This window comes from Balaenoptera physalus, assembly GCF_965194825.1.
Source record: "Balaenoptera physalus genome assembly, chromosome: 20".
In the NCBI taxonomy this organism is placed as follows: Eukaryota; Metazoa; Chordata; class Mammalia; order Artiodactyla; family Balaenopteridae; genus Balaenoptera; species Balaenoptera physalus.
Window position 1 is genome coordinate 18,272,811 of NC_138901.1, and position 21,203 is coordinate 18,294,013.

At 52.7% G+C, this 21,203-nt stretch overlaps 1 protein-coding gene and 1 pseudogene across 16 annotated transcripts in view; one reads left to right on the forward strand and one right to left on the reverse strand.

Moving 5' to 3' along the window:
- SRCIN1 (SRC kinase signaling inhibitor 1) overlaps nucleotides 1–4,736 on the reverse strand; it is a 70,160-nt gene extending 65,424 nt beyond the window's left edge. For 6 of the 15 annotated variants that reach the window (XM_082440565.1, XM_082440568.1, XM_082440567.1 and 3 more), the window contains exon 1: nucleotides 4,467–4,734. In XM_082440565.1, the coding sequence (XP_082296691.1) occupies nucleotides 4,467–4,626 (160 nt within the window). In that variant the 5' untranslated portion in view covers nucleotides 4,627–4,734. Of the gene's footprint in view, nucleotides 1–2,210; nucleotides 2,453–3,402; nucleotides 3,567–4,466 lie in introns of those variants that run through there. The other 9 variants (XM_082440559.1, XM_082440570.1, XM_082440560.1 and 6 more) reach the window with 7 other exon arrangements.
- An 11,185-nt stretch (nucleotides 4,737–15,921) lies between these two features.
- On the forward strand, nucleotides 15,922–20,204 carry LOC309650088 (annotated as a pseudogene). Its single transcript has one exon. The product of its transcript is annotated as an uncharacterized misc_RNA (transcript).
- Nucleotides 20,205–21,203: the final 999 nt, after the last annotated feature.

Genomic DNA, 21,203 nt, shown 5'->3' on the forward strand with positions numbered 1-21,203 from the left:
CAAGAGTAGGGGACCAGGTCCCTGCCCCTCTGCCCACCTCCCCAGCAAATCCCCCGGCTGCCAGGAAATCAGTCCTCCCTCCCGCTCTCCTTCCCTCCCTCCCTCGGGGCAGGCAAGCGCTGCTTCCCAGCCAAATCCAAAGCCTTCATCTCTGCTTTTCAGAGCTGGGAATGAAAGAAGGGGAAGCAAGTGCAGCCCTCAAACCCGCTGACGGCCAGATTTTTATTATCTTTGCTCGAATGGGCCCTAGGAAGCCAACAAGGGATTCTTCAAAGAGCATCTGAGTGGCTCATTGAAGCCTGCACCTGCACCAGCCCACCCACGACGGGCAGCTGGGGCTTGGGGCGGGGGCACAATCTGTCCCCCACCTCCCACCAAACCCAGAGACCAGATCGGAGGCTGCCTGGAGCCTCACCCTTCGTTCCCTGTGCCTGGGCAGGGGCCACTCGGTCAGGTAGCCAGGCTCAAAGGCTAGACCCAGGCCCACTGGGCCTCTGAGACAGTCTCTGTCCCTCTCTGGGCCTCGAAGACACAAACTAAGGAAGAAATCGGATCTCCTTGCCAGGGCTTGGAGGAGATAAGTGCTTGGGATTCCTCGAAAGCAAAACTTTAATGGCAAGCTCCAGATCCTTCCCCTGAACTCTCTGCCTGCGCCCCCAATGGCCTCCTGTCTCCCTTCCAACCAAGCTGCACCTCCATTCCCGAGCCCCAGGCCCACTACTCAGGATGATCCTCAAACCCCAAACACAGCTCCCTCAGGTTAAATCCTCAACCTCGTCTCCCTTCTTTCCCCAAGACCTAACCTGGGGTGGAGATGGGGCTAAAACAGGTCTGGTACTTCAAAGAGTCTAGCCCCCTCCCTCCTACGCTTGGGTTTTGTCAGAGAAAGCCAAGGTTCGAACTGGGCAGACGGCAACCGTGCCACCATCACCCCCAGCTCTGACCACACCGGTGAGATCGATGCTCACAGCCAAAGAAGGAATCAATGGTTCTAATTAAACCTTTTTTCCAGGGTGGGTCCCTGGCCAGAGAGAGAGAAAGAGAGATCATCTGAGGCTCTGCATCACAGCACCCAACTCTGCCCTGTACATGTTTAAGAAACATGGAACCCAGGATTCCCGGCAGGAATCAGGCCATGAAGACTCCAGACCCCATCCCCTCCGCGTTAGGCAAGGAGGCAAGCAGAAAGCATGCAGTGGGAGCAAACCTCCCAGTGGTTCCTTCCCAGGGACCCTTCCCCTAGAAGAGCTCCCCGGCTCCACTCAGCACTGCCTGAGACCACAGTTGCTTCTTCCAGATCTCCAGAGCACATGGGTGACCTGCATCTCCATCCCGGCCCTGAGGGTCATCACAGAGAACTGGCCAACATGGTAAGGGCGGAAGGAGCAGGGGTGGGGGAAGAACTGGACAAAGACCCTCTTGTCCCCAAGGCACAGTGGCAGGAAGCCAGGGCAAAGCCTTTGCACTTGCTGCCAATGGTGCCTGGGTGCCCGGCAGTCTGGGTGGAGGGGGGAATCTTATTCTTGGAACCCCCTCCTTTGATGCTCCATCCCTTGCTTCTACACTAGGCCACCAGCTAAGTCTCTGCCCCAACAACTCCCAGCTTGCCTGGAGCCTTCCTTCCTGTATGAATGCTGGACCTTGACACTTGCCCACAGTGGGCCCAACATCAACTAAAACCAGCAAAAGACCTCGCACGGAAACCATAACTGCCCCCCACATATGTAGACACGTGCAACCACGCCAGAAACCACCACCATCACAGCTGCCACCAATGATTACAAAGCCTCACATTTTCACAGTGACAGTCTCCATCACATGCATCACCAATTCTTTAAGACCAGCAAGAAGGATAGGGAAGGGAATGAGAGAAACTGAGGCACAGAGTTAGACAGCAAAGCAGTTGGCTCAAGGTCACCCAGACCAAGATATCCAGAGTTGGAAAGAAGGCATCCTATCCCCACCCCAAAGTGCTCAAACCCAACACCAAGGAATATTCAGACCCACAAGCCTGGAAGTCTGGTCATTTACCCCCGACTCCCAGCCCTTATCTGTTTCCCCCTCCCCAAAACAACAGTAGCTCCAACATCTTCTGAAAAGCTCCAGCCAGGAACCCACTTCTCCTAAAGTTGGGGGCTGCAAGACCTCCTGGTCCCCTCGTATTTGGCAGTCCAGGATCTCCTCCTCGCACACTCCCTGTTCTTGCTCACCTGGCTCCCCTCGGCCCCCGGGGTCCCTCGGTCCAGCCTCCTCCCTGGAAGATCGGGCGCTGCCCTCCGCTGTCCTCTCCCACCAGGCCAGGGCAAAGCGCCGGAGGCACTGCCAGGGCTGCATGGGGAGGGGTGGGGCTGGGGGGCTTGCACCAGCAGCTGCACACACCCCGCCGGGCCCTGCCAGCCGAGCTGCGGAGGCACCCGGCCGGCCCCCTCTGCTTCCACCAGCATCCTGCTGCCCCCACCGACAGGACTCGGAGCTGGCCAGGGAGCTTCTGACGTAGCAAAGGGGTGCGTGGGAGGGGAGGGGGGGTTAGCGCGGCCCCTCCCCAGCCCCGCCCTCTGCCGCTCAGCCTCCAGCAGTCCCTACTTCCTCATTCACCCTAGATCCTCTCCCCAGCTGGGGGCGCCCTCCCCTGCCCTCTGGCCTCTGCAAGGGGAGGGCTTAAGATCAAACGGCCCCTCCCCCTCCCGCCAGCCTAGCGGGGAGCTTGTCCCCCGTCTCTGCAACTGCTGCCTAGGCTCCCAGGTCTCCAGGGCTAGGGCCTCGAGGTGCCTGGGGAGGGGGGTGCGGGGAATACAGGCTTGCATCCTGGCAACACAACCAACCCCAGAATACACTAATCCCCTTCCTTCCCTGGGGGGCGGGCGCAAAGCGCCTACTACCACCATCCAAGGGCGTGCACCCCATTCTGGGACCTGGGGGAAAGAGGCCTTTAATGCTCCCACCACTTCTCCATCCCCTTCGCCTCCCCCTGCATCCTCCTCTTCCTCCACCTCAGATGGACCACTCCCCTCCCCCACTCTCCTCAGCATCCATCCCCCTTCCTCTTTTCTCCCTCCCTCCCCCCTCCACATAAACCCCTTTAAATTTTAACCCTTCGGGCCCCCTTCCCCGGGCCTCACGAGGCCCTCCCCACCCGGTCTCCAGCCTCGTCAATGCAGGACCCCCTCTCTGGTCCCAGCACTCCTCTCGCCCCGGTCCTTCTCCCAAGCCCGGAGCGCCGAGGTCCCCTGCCCCCCACACACCTGCGCCCCGAGCATCCCTCGCCCCGTCGGCCGCCGCCTCCCCGGTCCGGCCGCCGCCCGCGCCCCCGCCCCCGGCCGAGGGGAAAACACACAAAGAAAACAGAAATACCTTCCACTTAAGCATGGAGGCACATTAGGAAGGAGAGAGACAGGGACATGCCTTGGGACGGAGCGTTCCCCATCGGGCGGGGGCGCGGGGGGCGGGGGCCCCGGGCCGGCCTGCCTGGCGCTCGCCCTCTCGCCGCCTCGCGGGCTCCTCGCTGGGCCCCAGCCCCGGGGCGCGGTGCCAGGCGGGCGGGCCGGGGGCGCGGGCCCCGCCGGGGTGGACCAGCTGGGAGGGCGCCGGCGGCCGGGCGTGTGGGTGCGCGCGCGCGCGGGCGTGTCACCGAGTGTGCGAGAGCGAGTGTGTGTGTGTGTGCGCGCGCGCGCGCGCCGGCGCGGGTGTGTCACTGCGGGCGGGAGCGCGCGCGGCGCGAGCACGCGCGTGTGGCCTGAACGTACAAAGGGCCGCCGGGGTGGCGGGGAGCAGGGAGGGGAGGGGGCCGGCGCCTCGCGCCCTCCAGCTGCACTGCGGGATCCCGCAGCGCGCAGCCGGGCCTGGGGTGCGGGGCGCGCTCACGCTCCCCTCCCCGCTGCACCTGCTTCTTCCCCCCAGAGCAATCCTCAAGCCATGACAGAGACAAATGCCTGAAGTGGGGGCCGGCATCGGAGGAGGGGGTGCACCTCGAGGGTGCGGAAACTTCTCGGTCTCCTAGCCCGTGCGCGCCTTAGGATGGAGAAGCATTCGGGGACGGACGGGGCAGGGAGGGACTGGGGGACTACTCTTCAGCCAAGGTGACCTCCGAAAGCCACAGCCGCACGATGTAGGGAGAGTCTGGACCCTCCTCTGCCTCTGCCGGGACGCCCCCCCTAGCTGTCTCCTTAGACCTGGCTTAGCCAAGGGGACCCAGTCCCACAGCGCCCCCTGCTGGGCTGTCTCCTTGCCCCCAGCTCGGGTTGTGGCCCCTCCTGGAGGCTTCTGCTGGAACTGCAGCGGCCCGTGCTGTGAGTGAGGGGAGTCTGCCAATCGGCTAAGTAGGACCCCAAAGGAGGGCGCTCCAGCTCCTGCCCCTTCTCACACCTCACTTGGCGACGCCATTGCCACCTCCACCGAAGCCTGCAGAGCGCCAGCGCTGCCCCACCCCTGCCTCACTCCCACCCCCTCCCTGTCCCACCTTGGCCTACCTGTTGGCTCCACAGACTTCTCTGGGTGACTCTGTCCCTTCCTCCTCCTGTCCTGGTTGCTTGCTCTCTCTCTCTCTCCAGTTCTCTGTCCTGTCCCTTCTCTCCCAAGCTTCTCTTGGAGAGGGGAAGGTCCCCTGCCCCTTTTATTTACTCCCGGCATTCCCAAAGCCAGCTTAGATGAGCAAGAAAGGGGCACAGCTCATCTCTTCGCTATAGGCCACCAGGTAGAATGGCAGGCAAGCAGAGAGGCAGGAGAGGAGACCCCACCCCAAGTGGCCCAAATGACAAACCGGTTTCCCCACTTCCTGGTCTACCCAGCTGCAGCCTTAATCCAAGCTCTCCCACTTTCCTTCCCGCCCCTCCGCCACCACCCCCTGGCCTGCCCTGAGCCAGCCACATGCCTGGCTCAGGGCGAGTCTGATGCCCCTTAGAGATTAATCTCCAGTTGCAGTAACTTAGGTGACTGCGCCAGGGTAAGGAGAGGAGGGCCCCTTCCCAGCTCCAGCCGGACAGCTAATGAGGGCAGCCAAGAGCCGTGTCCCGGACACACCGTCTGGGCACACGACCCCAGCAGTCGGCACCCTGACTTCTTCCCTCCTGGGCCAGCTGCCTCTCCCTCTGCCAACTGGATGGTGCCCATCTTTTGGCCTCTGAGTGTGCTGTGGGCACTCATCCAGCTCCCTGCTTGGCTGCCTGCCCAGGATGGGCATGGGAGGCAGCAGGCCCTGTGTCGGGGAAGGGTCGGCAAGGGGCGGGGTGGCTTCCCCTCAGCTGCATGGACACCAGTTCCCAAGCCTCTCAGAGCCCAGAGGCTGGGGACTCACGCTGCTGGTCCTCCATCCAGGCCCCCAACTCAACCTCGCAGGATGCTGCCCCTCACCTCCCCCTCCGGTCCCCCGCCATGAGACAAGTTCTCCTCCCTTCCCCACACTGTGCCCACCCAAGTGGAAGGGCATCAGCACGTGCTTTACCCATATTCTCTAATTTAATCCTCTCAACAACCCTGTGGAAGTGGCTGTTTTCAGCCCTGTTTCAGAGAGAAAGGAGTTGAAGCTCAGAGAGGCATAGCCACTTGCCCAATCTAAGAATAGCAAAGGTGAAATTCAAACCCAGACTTGCCTGACTCCAAGGCTCCCAGCCTCTTTTTCTATCACCACCACCATCTCCTAACCCTGTGGGCTGCCAGAAGCAGGGGCCTAACTCTGATACACGTCTCATGACCAGAAAGTAAAGAAAGAGCTGGGCTCAGGAACGTGGCTGAGGGTAAAGACATAGTTATTTATGTCAGGGTTAGGGAACTGGGCATTATCCCCTGGAAGATGGCTTGGAAAGATGCTTGTCCTGTCACATGGAGGTTTTTCTGGCCTTTACACTAGATGCCAAGAAGCCACGGGCTCGGGGACTTGGGGAGGGAGGCTCTGTGAATTAGCCCCCAGAGACTCCAAATATGACATCATTCCAAATATGACATCAGTGACCTCCTGCATCATGAACGCCCCCCCCATAGTGAGGAGATTAAATCAGATTCAGGTAACATTTTTTATTTGTGTAGTTCACTTGTTAGAGACATATCGTAAACATTTCTGATCACTTCATAGCTGTGAGCTCATTTGACCGCCTCCTCTCCTCAAAGAAGGACAGCGGCCTCCATGGGTCCGTGGAGGGGTGAGAAGGGATACAGCTCCTGAACGGGAACAAAGACCCCTGAGGCCCAAGTTGAGCCAGAGGGCAGATGGCCTGACACCAGCCACCCTCACTGACCCCACTCGATCCCCTGCCCCATGCCCCAGGGAAGATAGGTGCCTCCTCCCCCCATCTACCTGATCTCAAAAGCCAAGCTCCTGGTGTAGGGAGAAGGCTGAGGAAGTCATCTCCTCTGATCAGGGCAAGGGAAACACAGGTATTATTTCTTCAGCCGAGAGACCAGAATTGCTTCTGGAAGCTGGCATGGTGCCCGGGCACAAGCAATGTGCCAGCTGCCTCCACCTGAGATGCCTCAGGTGCCACCCTGCCCCCACTCTCATTCCTCAACAAGTAACTTCCCTCTGGCCTTTCTCCCCTGTATCTCTGGCATTGCGCTTGATTGGGAGGGGGCTGCTGGCTTGTTTGAGGGATTGGAACAGCGGATTGTAACCACCCACCTTGCCCTTCTCACTCCACCCATCCTGCTCGCCTTTTCCTGGGAGCCCGCAGGAGCGAGGTTCTGAGGGAGCGCCCTAGAGGTGAGAATTCTCAGCCTCACTGCTCCTTCCTCTGTTTGGAACAGAGGTTGCACGTGGACAAACATCTGGGCAGGAAGAGGGAGATGGGGCTGATCTCGGTTCCCCGGCCAGAGATTGAAGTCAGGTCACGGCAGTGAGAGTGCTGAATCCCAGCCACTAGACCACCAGGGACCAGTGGCCAATGACAAGGCCCCTGGCCCTTCGACTTTGTAGAAATGAATCCCCACAAAGACTAAAATTAGTGAAACAAGTAAAGTGTTTATTAGGATAAAAGAGTATGTGTAGGGTGCTTCCCTGGTGGCGCAGTGGTTGAGAATCTGCCTGCCGATGCAGAGGACACGGGTTCGAGCCCTGGTCTGGGAAGATCCCACATGCCGCGGAGCGACTAGGCCTGTGAGCCACAATTGCTGAGCCTGCGTGTCTGGAGCCTGTGCTCCGCAACAAGAGAGGCCACGACAGTGAGAGGCCCGCGCACCGCGATGAAGAGTGGCCCCCACTTGCCACAGCTAGAGAAAGCCCTCGTGCAGAAATGGAGACCCAACACAGCCATAAATAAGTTAAAAAAAAAAAAAAAGGCTTTCTCTCTATTTCACTGTCTATATAAAAAAAATTAAAAAAAAATAGTATGTGTAGACAGACACACGGGCTGACTCAGAGAGAGTCACACCAGCATGGTAGTTTGAATCATTTGCATGGAGCATTTCTTCTGGGTTTCCTTTGGCCAATCATCTTGCTTTGCCTGGTTCTGAGTCCGTATTGGGTTTATCTTAGGGTCCTCCCGTGTGTGTGTGCACCTCTTAGCCAAGATGGATTCTAGTGAAGAGGCCTATGGGTGGGTTGACATTACTCCCTTTTTGACCTCCAAGGAGCCTTTCCGTGCATGTGTAGTCAACAAGTTCTCCTTGACCTTGAGAATGAGAAATACATGGTCTCTTTATCTCTTATCTGGGTAGGGCTCAGCTTTCTCCTCTGTCCACAGGGGACAAACTCCAGCTGCTCAGCCTGGGGCCCATCTATCTCCCACCTCAGGGCCTGGGGTGGGCAGAGGGGCACATGGGCCTCTAGGGAAAGCCACAGGGGAAAAGGTGATGTGAAAATGATACTGGGACACCCCAAACTGCTCACTCTGCCACCTTGGAGTCCCCCACCCCAAATCCTCAAGAAGGCACCCTGCCAGGAGTGTTACTGTCTAGCTAGGGCATTTCATGAGCCCGCTTTGGACCACCCAAACTCCACCAAGGGTGGCCCAAAGGCACTGAGGGGGCTGTGGAGAGCCCTCTTCTGGGGAGAGAGTGACCAGGGGCAGCGACCTGGCCTCTGGGGCTGGTTTGGGTTGGGGAGCTGAGGAGGTGGAGGTTGCTTCCCTCTGCCCCAGACCTGCAGACTTCCGACCACAGCTCAGCCTCTGAGAACCTTGAAGCCTCTCCTGCATTCCTCACTCTCCCATTCCCCCTCCCACCCTATAGGAGAGGAGTAAAAGGCAGTAAGTTTCAAAAGACCCCCCTCCGTTCCCCTTGATCCCCCCTCCCTTGCTTGTTATTGTAATGAATGCTAATGAAGTTCAATAATTGATGTCCTCATTAGCACATCAAACCCACTTTCTGAAGAATGGAGAGTAAAAATGGAAGGGGGGGGTTTCTCTGGGGTCCTAACTGTAGCCAGCCCCCTCCAGAGAAACTCATCCTGGTGCTTCCAGCAGGGAGGGACCCCACTAGAGGGACTTGCATTGAGAAACCTAGATGTCCCCCTCTGACTGAGAATTTTCTCAGCACACGGCTCTGTCTTCCCTATCAGATGGCAAGCAAGGGTCTTGTCTCTCCCATCAGACCGGGAACACTGAGTCCCCCTCATTAACTCTGGCTCCTCCTCAGGGCAGGGCAGTGGTTCTCAAACCAAAGCAAGAATTAGAATCCCCTTGGGCTTCCCTGGTGGTGCAGTGGTTAAGAATCCGCCTGCCAATGTAGGGGACACGGGTTTGAGCCCTGAACCCTGGTCCGGGAAGATCCCACATGCTGCGGAGCAACTAAGCACACAGCAACTAAGCCACAACTCCTGAGCCTGCACTCTAGAGCCCGCGGGCCACAACTACTGAGCCCGCGGGCCACAACTACTGAAGCCCACGCACCTAGAGCCCGTGCTCCGGGACAAGAGAAGCCACCGCAATGAGAAGCCCGCGCACCGCGACAAAGAGTGGCCCCCGCTCGCCGCAAGCAGAGAAAGTCTGTGCGCAGCAACGAAGACCCAACGCAGCCTAAATAAATAAATAAATAAATTTATTTTTTAAAAAAAAGAAAAAAGAATTAGAATCCCCTGGAGGCTTTGTGAAAACAGGGGTTGCTGGGTTCCACCCCCAAAGTTTCTGATTCAGTAAGTTTGAGGAGGGGCCTGAAAAGTTGCGTTTCGACCAAGTTCCCAAGTGTTGCTGCTGCTACTGCTGCTGGGCAGGAACCACTCTTTGAGAGCCAGTGGGGGAGGGGACTGACTTCTTGCTTTCCCAGCTTCGGGCTTTGCCTGCTAGTGGGGCAAGTGGCAAGTCACTGCAGGGCCTGGCACACAGGGAGTGTCCAGGAGAGCTCTGTGACACAGATGAATGTACCTCTCCTCTCCTTTCCTTAAACCACCACCAAAGCCAATTCCTGCCACCATAAGTGCCCCTGGTGACTCCTTCCTCCCCTGACCTTGACCTTTGAGGGGTGGAGATGGCCAGAACTGGATCTCCTGCCCCCCAGCTGCCTGCCACCATGCTCGGTGCTGCAGACACCAGTGGGTCCCCTCTCCTGGGAGAAGGAGGGAATAAAGGCGAGGGAGAGGGTTCCCAGTATCCCACCTCACTTTGGGATGACCTCCCGGGGCCTCGGTGGGGAGAGGCGCTTGTGGATGTAGTCCACGAACATGCATGCAGCTCCCCACCTCCTTCCTTCCTACTCAGTCGCCTAGGCATAGAATGAAAAGAAAGAGAAAAGAAAGATGGGGAGAAGGGACTAAAGCAGGGAGAAGCAAGGCAGTTTGTATCTATCCTTGAGAGGACACACTGTGAGACACTGGGGCCCAGGTGGGCCACAAGCCCAATTCCTGCAGGACCACACCAAGCTTGGCTTTGAGGCTCTAGATTTCACCCTCTGATCCACTTGCTTGAGAAAAGAAAGGGAACACACACCCCTACTTCGGCCAGCAGCCTTGCCAGTACTGCCAACCAGCCTTATAAGTCTATGGTGGGCGGCAGGGAAATGGAACAGGTATCATCCTCACCTATTTTACCCATGTTAGCACCTGGTAACCATCTCCTTGCCTTCCAGGGTCACAGCAATCACCTGTTTAATAATGAAAGTGGGTGGAACCCTCATCTATTGCTGGTGGGAATGTAAAATGGTTCAGTAGCTGTGGGAAACAGTTTGGCAATTCCTCAAAAAGTTAAACATAGAATTACCCTATGACCCAACAGCCCAAATGTCCTTCAGTGGATGAATAAACAATTTGTGATATATCCATACAATGGAATACTATTCAACCATAATAAAGGAATGAAGTACTAATACTAACTTCAACATGGATGAACCTCAACATTCTGCCAAGTGAAAGAAGCCAGACACCAAATGTCATGTGTCGTATGATTCCACTTATAGGAAATATTCAGAATAGCTAAATCCATAGAGATTTGCCTGGAGGAGGAAGAAATGGGGAGCAATTGCTTAACGGGTATGGGATTTCCTTTTGGGATGATGAAAATGTTTTGGAACCAGATAGAGGTGGTGGTTGCACAACATGGTGAATGCACTAAATGCCACTGAGTTGTTCACTTTATAATGGTTAATTTCATGTTATATGAATTCCACCTCAAAAAAAAAAAGTAATAATGAAGTAGGCGTTTTCCAGGGAGTTCATTAAGTAGACCCATCTGCAGATTTCAGAGTCTGCCTTCTTTGGAAACAGGAGCTTGTGCCCACATGAGTTACAGCCACTCCCCATGGTCTGGGGCACCAGGCCTCCTCTCTGAACACTTGGAAGATGCTCACAGGACCCCAGGATGCAGTTTTCTGAACCCAGACTGCATCCTAGCAGCCTCCTGCTCTGCCTGGCTCCCATCCCAAGGGAGCCGCCCTTTCAGGTTCCTGCTTCTCAAGCAGGCAGCAGATGCCTGACCAAGCGCTGAGGAGCTCAGCTTCCCATCTTCAGCTAACATCGTGCCATCTGCCCCAGCGGCAGGCCCACCCCTCCCTGATCATCTTGGTCCAAACACAGCTTTAAAAAGCCCTCTGGTTTTCTTTCCCACAGATTATTTTAATCACCCCCTAAGTGAGCCCCTTGTTCTCTGGAATCTCGCACTCCCCCCAGTCCTTTCCCCCTGAGCTTGGCCCTGGGCTGGCTCCGCTGGGTGCAGGCGGGGAAAGGAGGGGTCTTACGATGAATCAGGCACATTTGTTGCTCCCCTTGGCTCTAAAGCCCCACTAGATCCTTCCTAGTGACCTTTAATGACCACGTCCTATAGCAGAGGATTGTGTCCTTTGGAGACCTTGAACCTTTTGAGGTCCTGACAAAAGCTTTGCACCCTTCCCTAAACAAATGAACACACATGGCCAGCTGCAAGAAATCTGTTGGCCTCCCTGACCTCTGCAACCCATCCAAGGACCCCTAGAGCAGGGCTACTCAAAGTTCGGTCCACAAGATGAGTACAGAAATGAAGAGCCATCTTTGAGAAAGCTTTATAGCGATTTGACATTGCCACACGTCCCAGTGCATGATCATTTTTGCTGTGTTTTATAAAAACAACATGGGTTCACAATCAGGGACTTCCCTGGTGGCACAGTGGTTAAGGATCTGCCTGCCAATGCAGGGGACACGGGTTTGAACCCTGGTCCGGGAAGATCCCTACATGAAGCGGAGCAACTGAGCCCGTGAGCCACAGCTACTGAGCCCGCGTGACACAACTACTGAAGACCGCACGCCTAGAGCCCGTGCACGGCAATGAAGAGTAGCCCCCGCTTGCCGCAACCAGAGAAAGCCGCGTGCAGCTACGAAGACCCAACGCAGCCAAAAATAAATTAATTTTTAAAAAAATAAAACAACAACATGGGTTCACAATCAACTGGATATTAAAAAAAAAAAAAAAAAAAAAAAAGGTCCTTTACCACAGAGAGTTTGAGAAGCACTGCCTTGAGGATCTGGTCACCTCAGGGTAGACTGCCTGACCCACTCAGCAAATTTCTTAGGTTAGCATTTGATGCCCTCCATTGCTCTATCCCCAGTCTTTCCAGCCTTATCTCCAGCTACCTCCAGCAACAAGACGCACGCACGTGCACGCACACAATCATGCACGCACGCACACGCACTCTGTGTCTTCCCTTTACCCTCCGTGCCCTTGTGCATACTGTTTCCCACTTTGGGGTTGCCCTTTCCTTCCCCTGCACCTATGGACATGTGCCACCCACTTCCAGGCCCAGCTCAAATCTCACGTCCTCAATAAAGCCTTCCCCAACCCCAGCCCTGCCCTTCTCACACATGCACACAAACACATTGTAGCTGACGTTCCCTCTCCCCTGGGTTTTCTTAACACCCACTTAGCTTTATTTGTGACCATCTGTCTGCTCCTCGCAAGGCAGAGCTTTCGTCCTCTTGGTCCCCTCTGTCTTCTCCACCCTCCAGAGCATCCGTGCTTATGGATTCTGGGCATTCAGCTGCCCTGATTCTCCTGGGCCCTCCTGCGGCTGCTGCGCCATGCCCGCCTCTTCCGAGCTGGGGGAACTTCGAGCAACTTCCCAACATAGGACTCAGGCCTCTATATCACTCCATGCCCCATTCATCCCTGGCTTCACCCTCCTTACCCGGGGTCGGAGCTTCTCAGTAATAACCACTGGTATATGACTGGGGCCAAAAATTAGTACAAATAAGGTTTTAAGGACTGGAAAAAATTAATTTGACTTATTTTTTAATAGGAAATTCTATTTGCATGTGATGCAAAATTCAAAAGGTGCAAAAAGGAAAAGTCGGTTTCCCCATCACTGTCTCCGTTCCTGGTCACCCAGGTCCAGCACCAGAAGCAAACACCATTCTCAGTTTCTTGGTCTTTTCAGGGCTTGCCTGTGTGTTCACAAGCATTTCCTTTGTGTTCTTTTACCCAAATGACAGCATACGATCAACATAAACTAGAAGATTGTTTTGCACCAGCATATATAAAGGTGCCCCGTTGACAGATGTTTAGGCTGTGGTGCAAGATATCCTGCTAGTTACTTTATATTACACAATGTGAGTTTATCTGTATAAATTCCTAGAAGCAGAATAGCTGGATAAGGGGTACATGCATAATAAGTGTTTTAAATATGAACCATTACTTCTGGTTTTGCCCTGATCAATGGCACCAGAGCAACCAATTTTTCCCAATTTGGCCACTTATTTCTCTTGTGGTGAGCCAGCTGGGAAAACTGAGGCAGAGACACAGACAACCCCCATCCCCCAACCCCACACCCTTCCCCGGCGCCTGGAAGAATCCAAAGTTGGGCAAGGGACCTGTAAGCAAGAAGAAGTCCAGCTTCTCGGATTTAGAAAAATGCCCCAAGGATCCTGCCCATCTTGAGAAACAGGGAAGGAGAGGATGTCTAGCCTAAAAAGGGAAAAACTAAAATAATGATCACCTCATGTGTGAAGGAGGAGACAAGCCAGAGAATACCCAAGGGGTTCCATGTCAGCAAGAGAGACTGAAGTTAGCTCCCAGTGTGAACTTCCTGCCCAACACACAGTCCTGGCACCATTCAAGGACAGTGGGTGACTCCCTGCTCAGGGATCATTAAGCCACGATTAAGGGTGGAGGCCTTGCCAGGCCTGCTGGGAGGCAGAAGGCTGGAGCAGGTGACCACTTAAGCCACCCTGTGAGGGCACAGCCTCGCCAAGGTGAAAAGGCTGAGAAGTGGATTAATTAAGGCAAGGCCCTTTACAGTCTTCAAAGCAATCCCATAATCAAGCCTTTGAGGAGGGCAAGCAGGGATTGTGTGTAGCCCATTCTGCTGATGAAAAAACCAAAGCCCAGAGAGGTTAAGGAACTTGCTCGAGGCTTCACAGGTGACCCCGGACTTGAACCCAAGCATTCAGCCCCCATGTCCAGTGAGATGGTCTCCACCGCCCTGCCTCTTGGGCTGGAAGCTTCCCAAGATAGGACCCAGGACTTGGTTCCTCCACCAACCTCCCCAGACCCCCTGTACCCTCACTCCTCCATGCCGCCCTCCCCACCGACACCCCAAACACACAGGCCCAGAACAGGGTGGAGACGGCTGGGAGAGGCTGCAAATCCCTCTCCTGTCTAACAACTGAGCTGGGGAGGAAGAAGGAGGTGGGAACAGGTCCCAAGCTCCCATCTCACTCATCCTCGCGTCTCTGTCTCGGCCTCTCTCGTGATAGGAAAGTAGGCCAGTTTGGAATATGTCACGGATATTTTCAACATCCCCATCTGTACTATACAGCTTTGCACACAGCCAAGTGGGGTGGAGTCAGAGCCTTCCTGCCAGATGAGGGGTACACCTGCTACCTCTGGGGCTCAGAGCCCACATGCAGGCTGGGGACAAGCACAGGAGACCGTGGAGGGCACTGGGCAAGTGTTCAGCTGCCTGGACAGGGTAGGACAGGAGGCCAGCTGTGTCTGCCCTCTTCTCAGAGGAGAAGGAGCAGAACAGCTGTCACCTGCGGACACCATCCCACCGGCCCCATGAGCAGCGTGCCCGGGTGGCCTGGGGGTTGAGCAATTTCCTGCAGGGGAATGGGTCTGAAAAGCTCTATGGGAGAGGTGATTGATATTTGAGGTGGACCTTGAAAGGAGAGCTGGACTTTGCTGGGTGGAGAAGATGGGGGAGGGTGTTCCCCGCCAAGGGGTGTGCTTGGGGTGGGGGGCTGGGGGCATAGAGGGCTGAGCTGGAATGGCAGCAAGAGAGACTGGGTGGGGGTGGGCTAACACTGGAGAAGGGGCTGTTAATGGTGAATGCCCAGCTAAGAAGCTTGGGGTGTGCCCTGCAAGTGCCCATGAGGCTTTTAAGTACCATGATTCAGAAAGAACCTGTAGCAGTGGGCAGGGAGGAGTCACCTGGGGAGGGGCAGGGGTGCAGGGGGTGAGTGGGCGTTCTCTTCGAGCCACCAGCCACCCTGACCACGTCCTTCTCCAGTTTGCTGCGAGGGGCACCTCTCCTGATTGGGAGAGAGGAGACCAAAGCAAGAAATGAATTCTTCGCAGAGCTGTCGGAGACTTGCCAGCTTAAAGGGGCCAAGGTCGGGGTGGGAGTTGCATTTCGAGAGATTCTCCTGGAAAGGTTGGTAGAGGGGACACCTGGACACTGTGTTTATTAAGCACCTACTATGGGCACTCTGCAAGATGGCCTCATTTAATCCTTACAAGAAGCCCAAGAGGTTTTGTTCCCCCTTTTTACCGATGTGGAAACGGAATTTAAGTTTCAGTAGTAAAGAAGTAAAGGGAAGTGTAAATCCCTTCCCTAAGGTCCCACAGCGTGTAACTGGGATAAGAATTCAGGTCTGTCCATCCCCAAAGCCCATCCCCTTCACCTCTCACCACCTCCCAGGAAAGAGGCAAGGCTCCCTCCCAAAGGAATGACTCAGGCCCTAATCTTCAGCCCTCTCTCACTGTCTCCACGCTGGACCAGGCCTCCAGGGCCCCACACCAACCCCATGACATGAGCCACTCTCAGATGAGAAAACCGAGGCTCAGAGAAGTTAAGTGACTTGCCCAAGGACACAAAGCTAATTAGTGCCAGAGGCAGGATTCAGACCCAGATCCCTTCTCATATCCAATCACTCACTTAGCTTCTTTGTGCCCCAGTTTCCTCATCTGTAAAATGGGCCTGGGAGGATTAGAGAGAGCATGCGCAGATATAAGCCACTTGGCACAGTGCCTGACAGTCCTTCAATGGTCAAGAAATATTTACTGAGCACCTGCGAGGAGCAGGACCCTCTTCTAGATGTTGGGAGGTAAGAGGAAACAGAAGCCAGCCCCTGCTCTCCCGAGGTGGATACGAAGGCAAGGATGGAGAGGGGAGTGAGCCATAGGCACAGAGACCATGCGCCATAATTGCTCCCACTAAGTGCTTGGGCAAGTCACTCCGGGGTTCTCTGCTTCTGGATCTAGAAAACAGGAAGAGCGCGGAGGGGAGATGCTTCACACAGAGTAGCCATCCACGTATTCTGTCACTGCCAGCCCCCTAGGTGAGCAGCCCTGCTCCCACCCCTGTGAGACCAGCAAAGCCCACCCTACCCCCTCCCCTGCCCAGACGCCTGGCCCAGGCCGAATCAGTGGCCTGGAGCACACGCTTTGCTTCCTGTTCCCTCTCTTCCCAGGACCTGCAGCCTCTGTTCCTTGTCCTGCAGCAGACTGAAAGCTGCTCAGCCTCCATCCAGGTCCAGCCCTAAATCTGATGCAAGTATCTTAGAGGTTGTAAGAACCTGTGGTTCAGGGACCACCTTCAAGGCTCTGAGGCAGCCCTGAGAAATGGGACCCCAGATCTTCACTCTCAAGGGGTGGGGCAGATTCAGCTTGAGTCAGGGGTGAGTGGGCTTCTGGTCAAAATCAGGGAGCTCCTTGTAGGGAAACAGGGAAATCAGAGTCTAACCTGAGGAATATAAGGTCATCATAATTGGGGCCATTCTTAAGCACTTAGGACATTATTTCATTTAATCCTCTGTGTGTATAAAATCCCATTTTATTTAATTTTTTTTTTTTTTTTTTTTTTGGCTGTGCCGCGTGGCTTGCAGGATCTTAGTTCCCTGACCAGGGATAGAACCTGGGCCCCCTGCAATGGAAGCGCCAAGTCCTAACCACTGGACCACCAGGGAATTCCCTAAAATCCCATTTTAGAGTTGATAAAACTGAAGCTCAGGGAAGTGAAGTGAGTCACCCAAGGAATTAGAAGTCCCTGCTCTTCTCTACCTCCACGCTGCTGGCTGGCTGAGCTCAGCCCTGTTGCTCCTGGGTTCTGGGTCAAGGCTGGACTTCAATCCCCAGGTGTAACCAGAGGTAAGGGTGCTGCAACACAAGAAGTGGGGAGAAAGTTTTGCACCTCCCCTGGGTCATTGCTGGTCCTGTCACCCCTTCTCTGGGCAGCCACCCACTCAACCTCATCCCCAACCTCAGGGTCAGGAAGTAGGGCCAGGGTTGGGAGGTGGGGTCAGGTCCTTCCTAGCTCCCCATTGCTGCTTCCATTACTCTGTCACTTTCTTGCAAAAGTCCTACTGCATCTACCTGTGCCACCCTCTACCCCCCTCATTGGTGTTGTCCACTGACCTTGCCTTCCATCTGTTGAAGCCTTTTGGCATCCCACCCCCTAGTGCACCCTGGGTAACTCTAAAGTCCCAGCCTCTCCGTTCTACAACCTTCACATGTCTAATCACTTTCTCCTCTGCCTGCACCCTTGTTCCCATCCTGTACATTGTCATCACCTGTAAGTGCTCACATTTTCCTCTCTGACCTCATCTTCTGCTCCTTTTGTTCAATTATTCCTCAGACAATTGTTCTTCAATCTCTGTCAATTGACCCGGTGATGTTTTCCCCATCCATCAGCTCCCTTCTGTCTTCATTCTCTTCCTTTTTCAGCCCAGAGTCTCTGCTTTATCAGATAATCTTAACTCATTACCCTCAGTCTTTTGTGGTTACATTTGCCTGGCAAAAGCCTAACACTGGACTTCTGATTCAGGAAGGCTACATATGTTTACCACACCATCCCTCTGAAATGACAGAGAAAAACTATACTGCAGTTTTAAAGCAGATTACATTGTACTAATAGGAAAACCCAATAGAGAAGAGGAGTCCAAGACCCCATAGAGGGAGCCACTCAAAGTGTGAAGTTTCCTAAAAGGACCTTAGATTTCCTGCTAACATCAAGAACAAAGCAAGGATGTCACTCCCATTATCACAATTCAATATTGTGCTGTAGGCTCTAGCCAGTGTGCTAAAGCAAGGGGAAAAAGGCATCTAGAACTGAAAGGAAGATGTAAAACTGTCTTTATGTGAAGACGGTGTGAACGTCCATGTAGAAAATCTGACGGAACCTAAAAAATAGCTACTGGAACTAATAGATGAGTTTAGCAAGACTGTAAGATATAAGATCAATATATGAAATCAATTATATTTCTATAGACTAGCAATGAACAACTGGAAATTGAAATTTTAAAAAATGTCATGTACAGTAGCATCAAAAAATACGAACTACTTAGAAATAAGTCTGACAAAGGATATATAAGACCTGTACACTTGAAACTACAAAACACTGCTTAGAGAAATTAAAGAAGAATCAATAATGCAGAGACATACCATGCTCATGGATCAGAAGACTCCATATTGTTAAGATATCAATTCTCCCCCTATCGATCTATAAATTCAACACAATCCCAGTCAAATTCCCCACAGGTCTTTGTAAAAATCGAAAAGTTGATTCTAAAACTCTTAAGGAAATACAAAAGACTTAGAATAGCCAAAACAACTTTGAAACGGAAGGAGGGGAAAACACTGGAGAGCCCTTCCCCCTGGCTGGCAGCAAGGAAGCCACAGGGTGCCTGAAGTTACTGTAGAAGATGTTGCCTAGAGTTACTGTAAAAGACATGAACCAGCAGGAGTTCATCAGGGCTCTGACAGCTTTCCTCAAAAAGTCTGGGAAGCTGAAAGTCTGTAAATGGGTGGACACCATCAAGCTGGCCAAGCATAAAGAGCTTGCTCACTACAATGAGAGCTGGTTCTACATAGAGTGGCTTCCACAGTGCTGCACCTCTATCTCCAGGGCTGAGCTAGGTTGGCTCCAAGACCAACATCTATGGGGACATCAGAGAAACCACATCATGTCTAGCCACTTCAGCAGGACTCCAAGAGCATGGCCTGTCAGGTCCTCCAAGCCCTGGAAGGGCTGAAAATGGTAGACAAGGACCAAGATGGGGGTGGCAAGCTGACACCTCAGGGACAGAGAGATCTAGACAGAATTGCCAGATGGGGGCATCTGCCAAAGAGAAGCATTAGAACAAATGCTGGGTTAATAAATTGCCTCATTCTCTAAAGACAACAACTAGTTGGAGAACTTACACTATGTTAACTCAAGGTTATTAGAAAGCTATAGCAATCAAGGCAGTGCATGTTGGGATCAAGATAGACAAATAGACCAAAGGAAGAGAATACAAAGTCTATAAACAGACCCACACATATATCGTCAATTGATTTTTAACAAAGCTGCAAAGACAGTCTAGGGGAAGAAGGATAGTCTTTTCAACAAATGGTCCTGGGAGAAATGGATATCCGTATACAAAATAAAATAAAATACCTCACACCATATATAAAACTTAACTCAAAGTGGATCCTAGACCTAAACATAAGCCTAAAAGTATAAAATTTCTAGAAAAAAACATAGAAGAGAATCCTTGCGACCTTGGGTTAGGCAAAGATTTCTTATACAAAACACTTTAAAAGAAAAAATTGAAAAATTGGACTTTATTAAAATTAAGGCTTTCTGCTATTTGAAAGACACTGTTAAAGGAATAAAAAGACAAGCCCCAGACTGGGAGAGAGTATTTGCAAAGCATGTATGTGATAAAGGACTTTTTTCCAGAATATATAAAGAACTCTCAAAACTTAATAAGAAAACAAACAAGCTAATTTTGTTGTTTTGTTTTATTTATTTATTTTGGCTGCACGCGGGTTTTCTCTAGTTGCGGCGAGCGGGGCTACTCTTCGCTGCGGTGCGCGGCTCCTCATTGCGGTGGCCTCTCTCGCTGCGGAGCATGGGCTCTAGGTGCACAGGCCTCAGCAGTTGTGGCACGCGGGCTCAGCAGCTGTGGCTCACGGGCTCCAGAGCACAGGCTCAGTAGCTGTGGCGCAGGGGCTCAGTTGCTCCGCGGCATGTGGGATCCTCCCAGAACAGGGATCGAACCTGTGTCCCCTGCACTGACAGGCGGATTCCCAACCACTGCACCACCAGGGAATTCCCACAAGCTAATTTTTTTAAAGGGCAAAAGATTTGAACAGACACTTCAACAAAGAAGATATACAGATGACAAATAAACATAGGATTTTGGAAGGATGCTCATTATCAGTCATTAGGGAAATGCAAATTAAAACCACAATGAGATATCAATACTGGAATAGCTAAAAAAAAAATTTTTTTTTTTAAATTTTTTTATGACAATACCAAGTGTTGGTGAGAATGTGGAGCAAACGGAACTCTCATATACTGCTGGTGGAAATGTAAAATGGTACAACCACTTTGGAAATCAGTTTGCCAGTGTCTTAATATGTTAAACAGACACCTACCCTACAACCAGCAATTCCACTCACAAGTTATCTACCCAAGAGAAATGAAAGCACATAACCACACAAAAACTTGTATGGAAACGTTCATAACAGCTTTATTTGTAATAGCCAAGAACCGGAAACCCAAATGTCCATCAACAAGTGAATAAACAAATATAATACCCATACAATGGAATAGTACTCAGCAATAAAAAGTAATGGACTACTGATACACACAACAACATAGATGAATCTCAAAATGATTATGCTATGTGAAAGAAGGCAGAAAACAAAGAGTATATACTGGGATTTCCCTGGTGGTCCAGTGGTTAAGAATCTGCCTTCCAATGCAGGGGACGCGGGTTTGATCCCTGGTTGGGGAACTAAATCCCACATGCCACGGGGCAACTAAGCCCACGTGCTCCAGAACCCGCACCCCACAACAAAAGAGAAGCCCGCATGCCGCAACGAAGATCCAGCGTGCTGCAACTAAGACCTGATACAGCCAAAAAAAAAAGAGTATACACTGTATGATTCCATATATATATAATACCTAGAAAATGCAAACTAATCTATAGGGACAGATAACATGCCAGTCGTTGCCTAGAGATGAGGGAAGGAGGTAGAGAAGAGTGGGAGCAAGAAATTAAAAAGGGGGACTTCCCTGGCCATCCAGCAGTTAAGACTCCATACTTCCCACAGGGGACATGGGTTCAATCCCTGGTTGGGGAACTAGGATCCCACATGCCGTGTGGTGCCGCCAAAATATTAAAAAATTAAAAATTAAAAAAAAGTAAAAATAAAAAGGGACACATGGAATCTTCTAGGGGCAATGGATATGTTCATTATTTTGACTTAGTTTCACAGGTGTACTCATATGTGAAAACTTATCAAATTGTACATTTTAAATATGTGTAGTTTCTTGTATTACCAATTATTCATCAATAAATCTATACAAAGGTCAATAAAAAGAAGGAATAATCAAATAAAACAAAAGAGTTAATCTGAAAAAACCTCCCTGGTGGCTCAGTGGTTAAGAATCCGCCTGCCAATGCAGGGGACACAGGTTCGATCCCTGGTCCAGGAAGATCCCACATGCTGAGGAGCACCTAAGCCCGTGTGCCACAACTACTGAGCCTGCGCGCTACTGAAGCCCAAGCACCTTGAGCCTGTGCTCTGCAACAAGAGAAGCCACCTCAATGAGAAGCCTGTGCACCACAATGAAGAGTAGCTCCCGCTCGACACAACTAGAGAAAGCCCGCG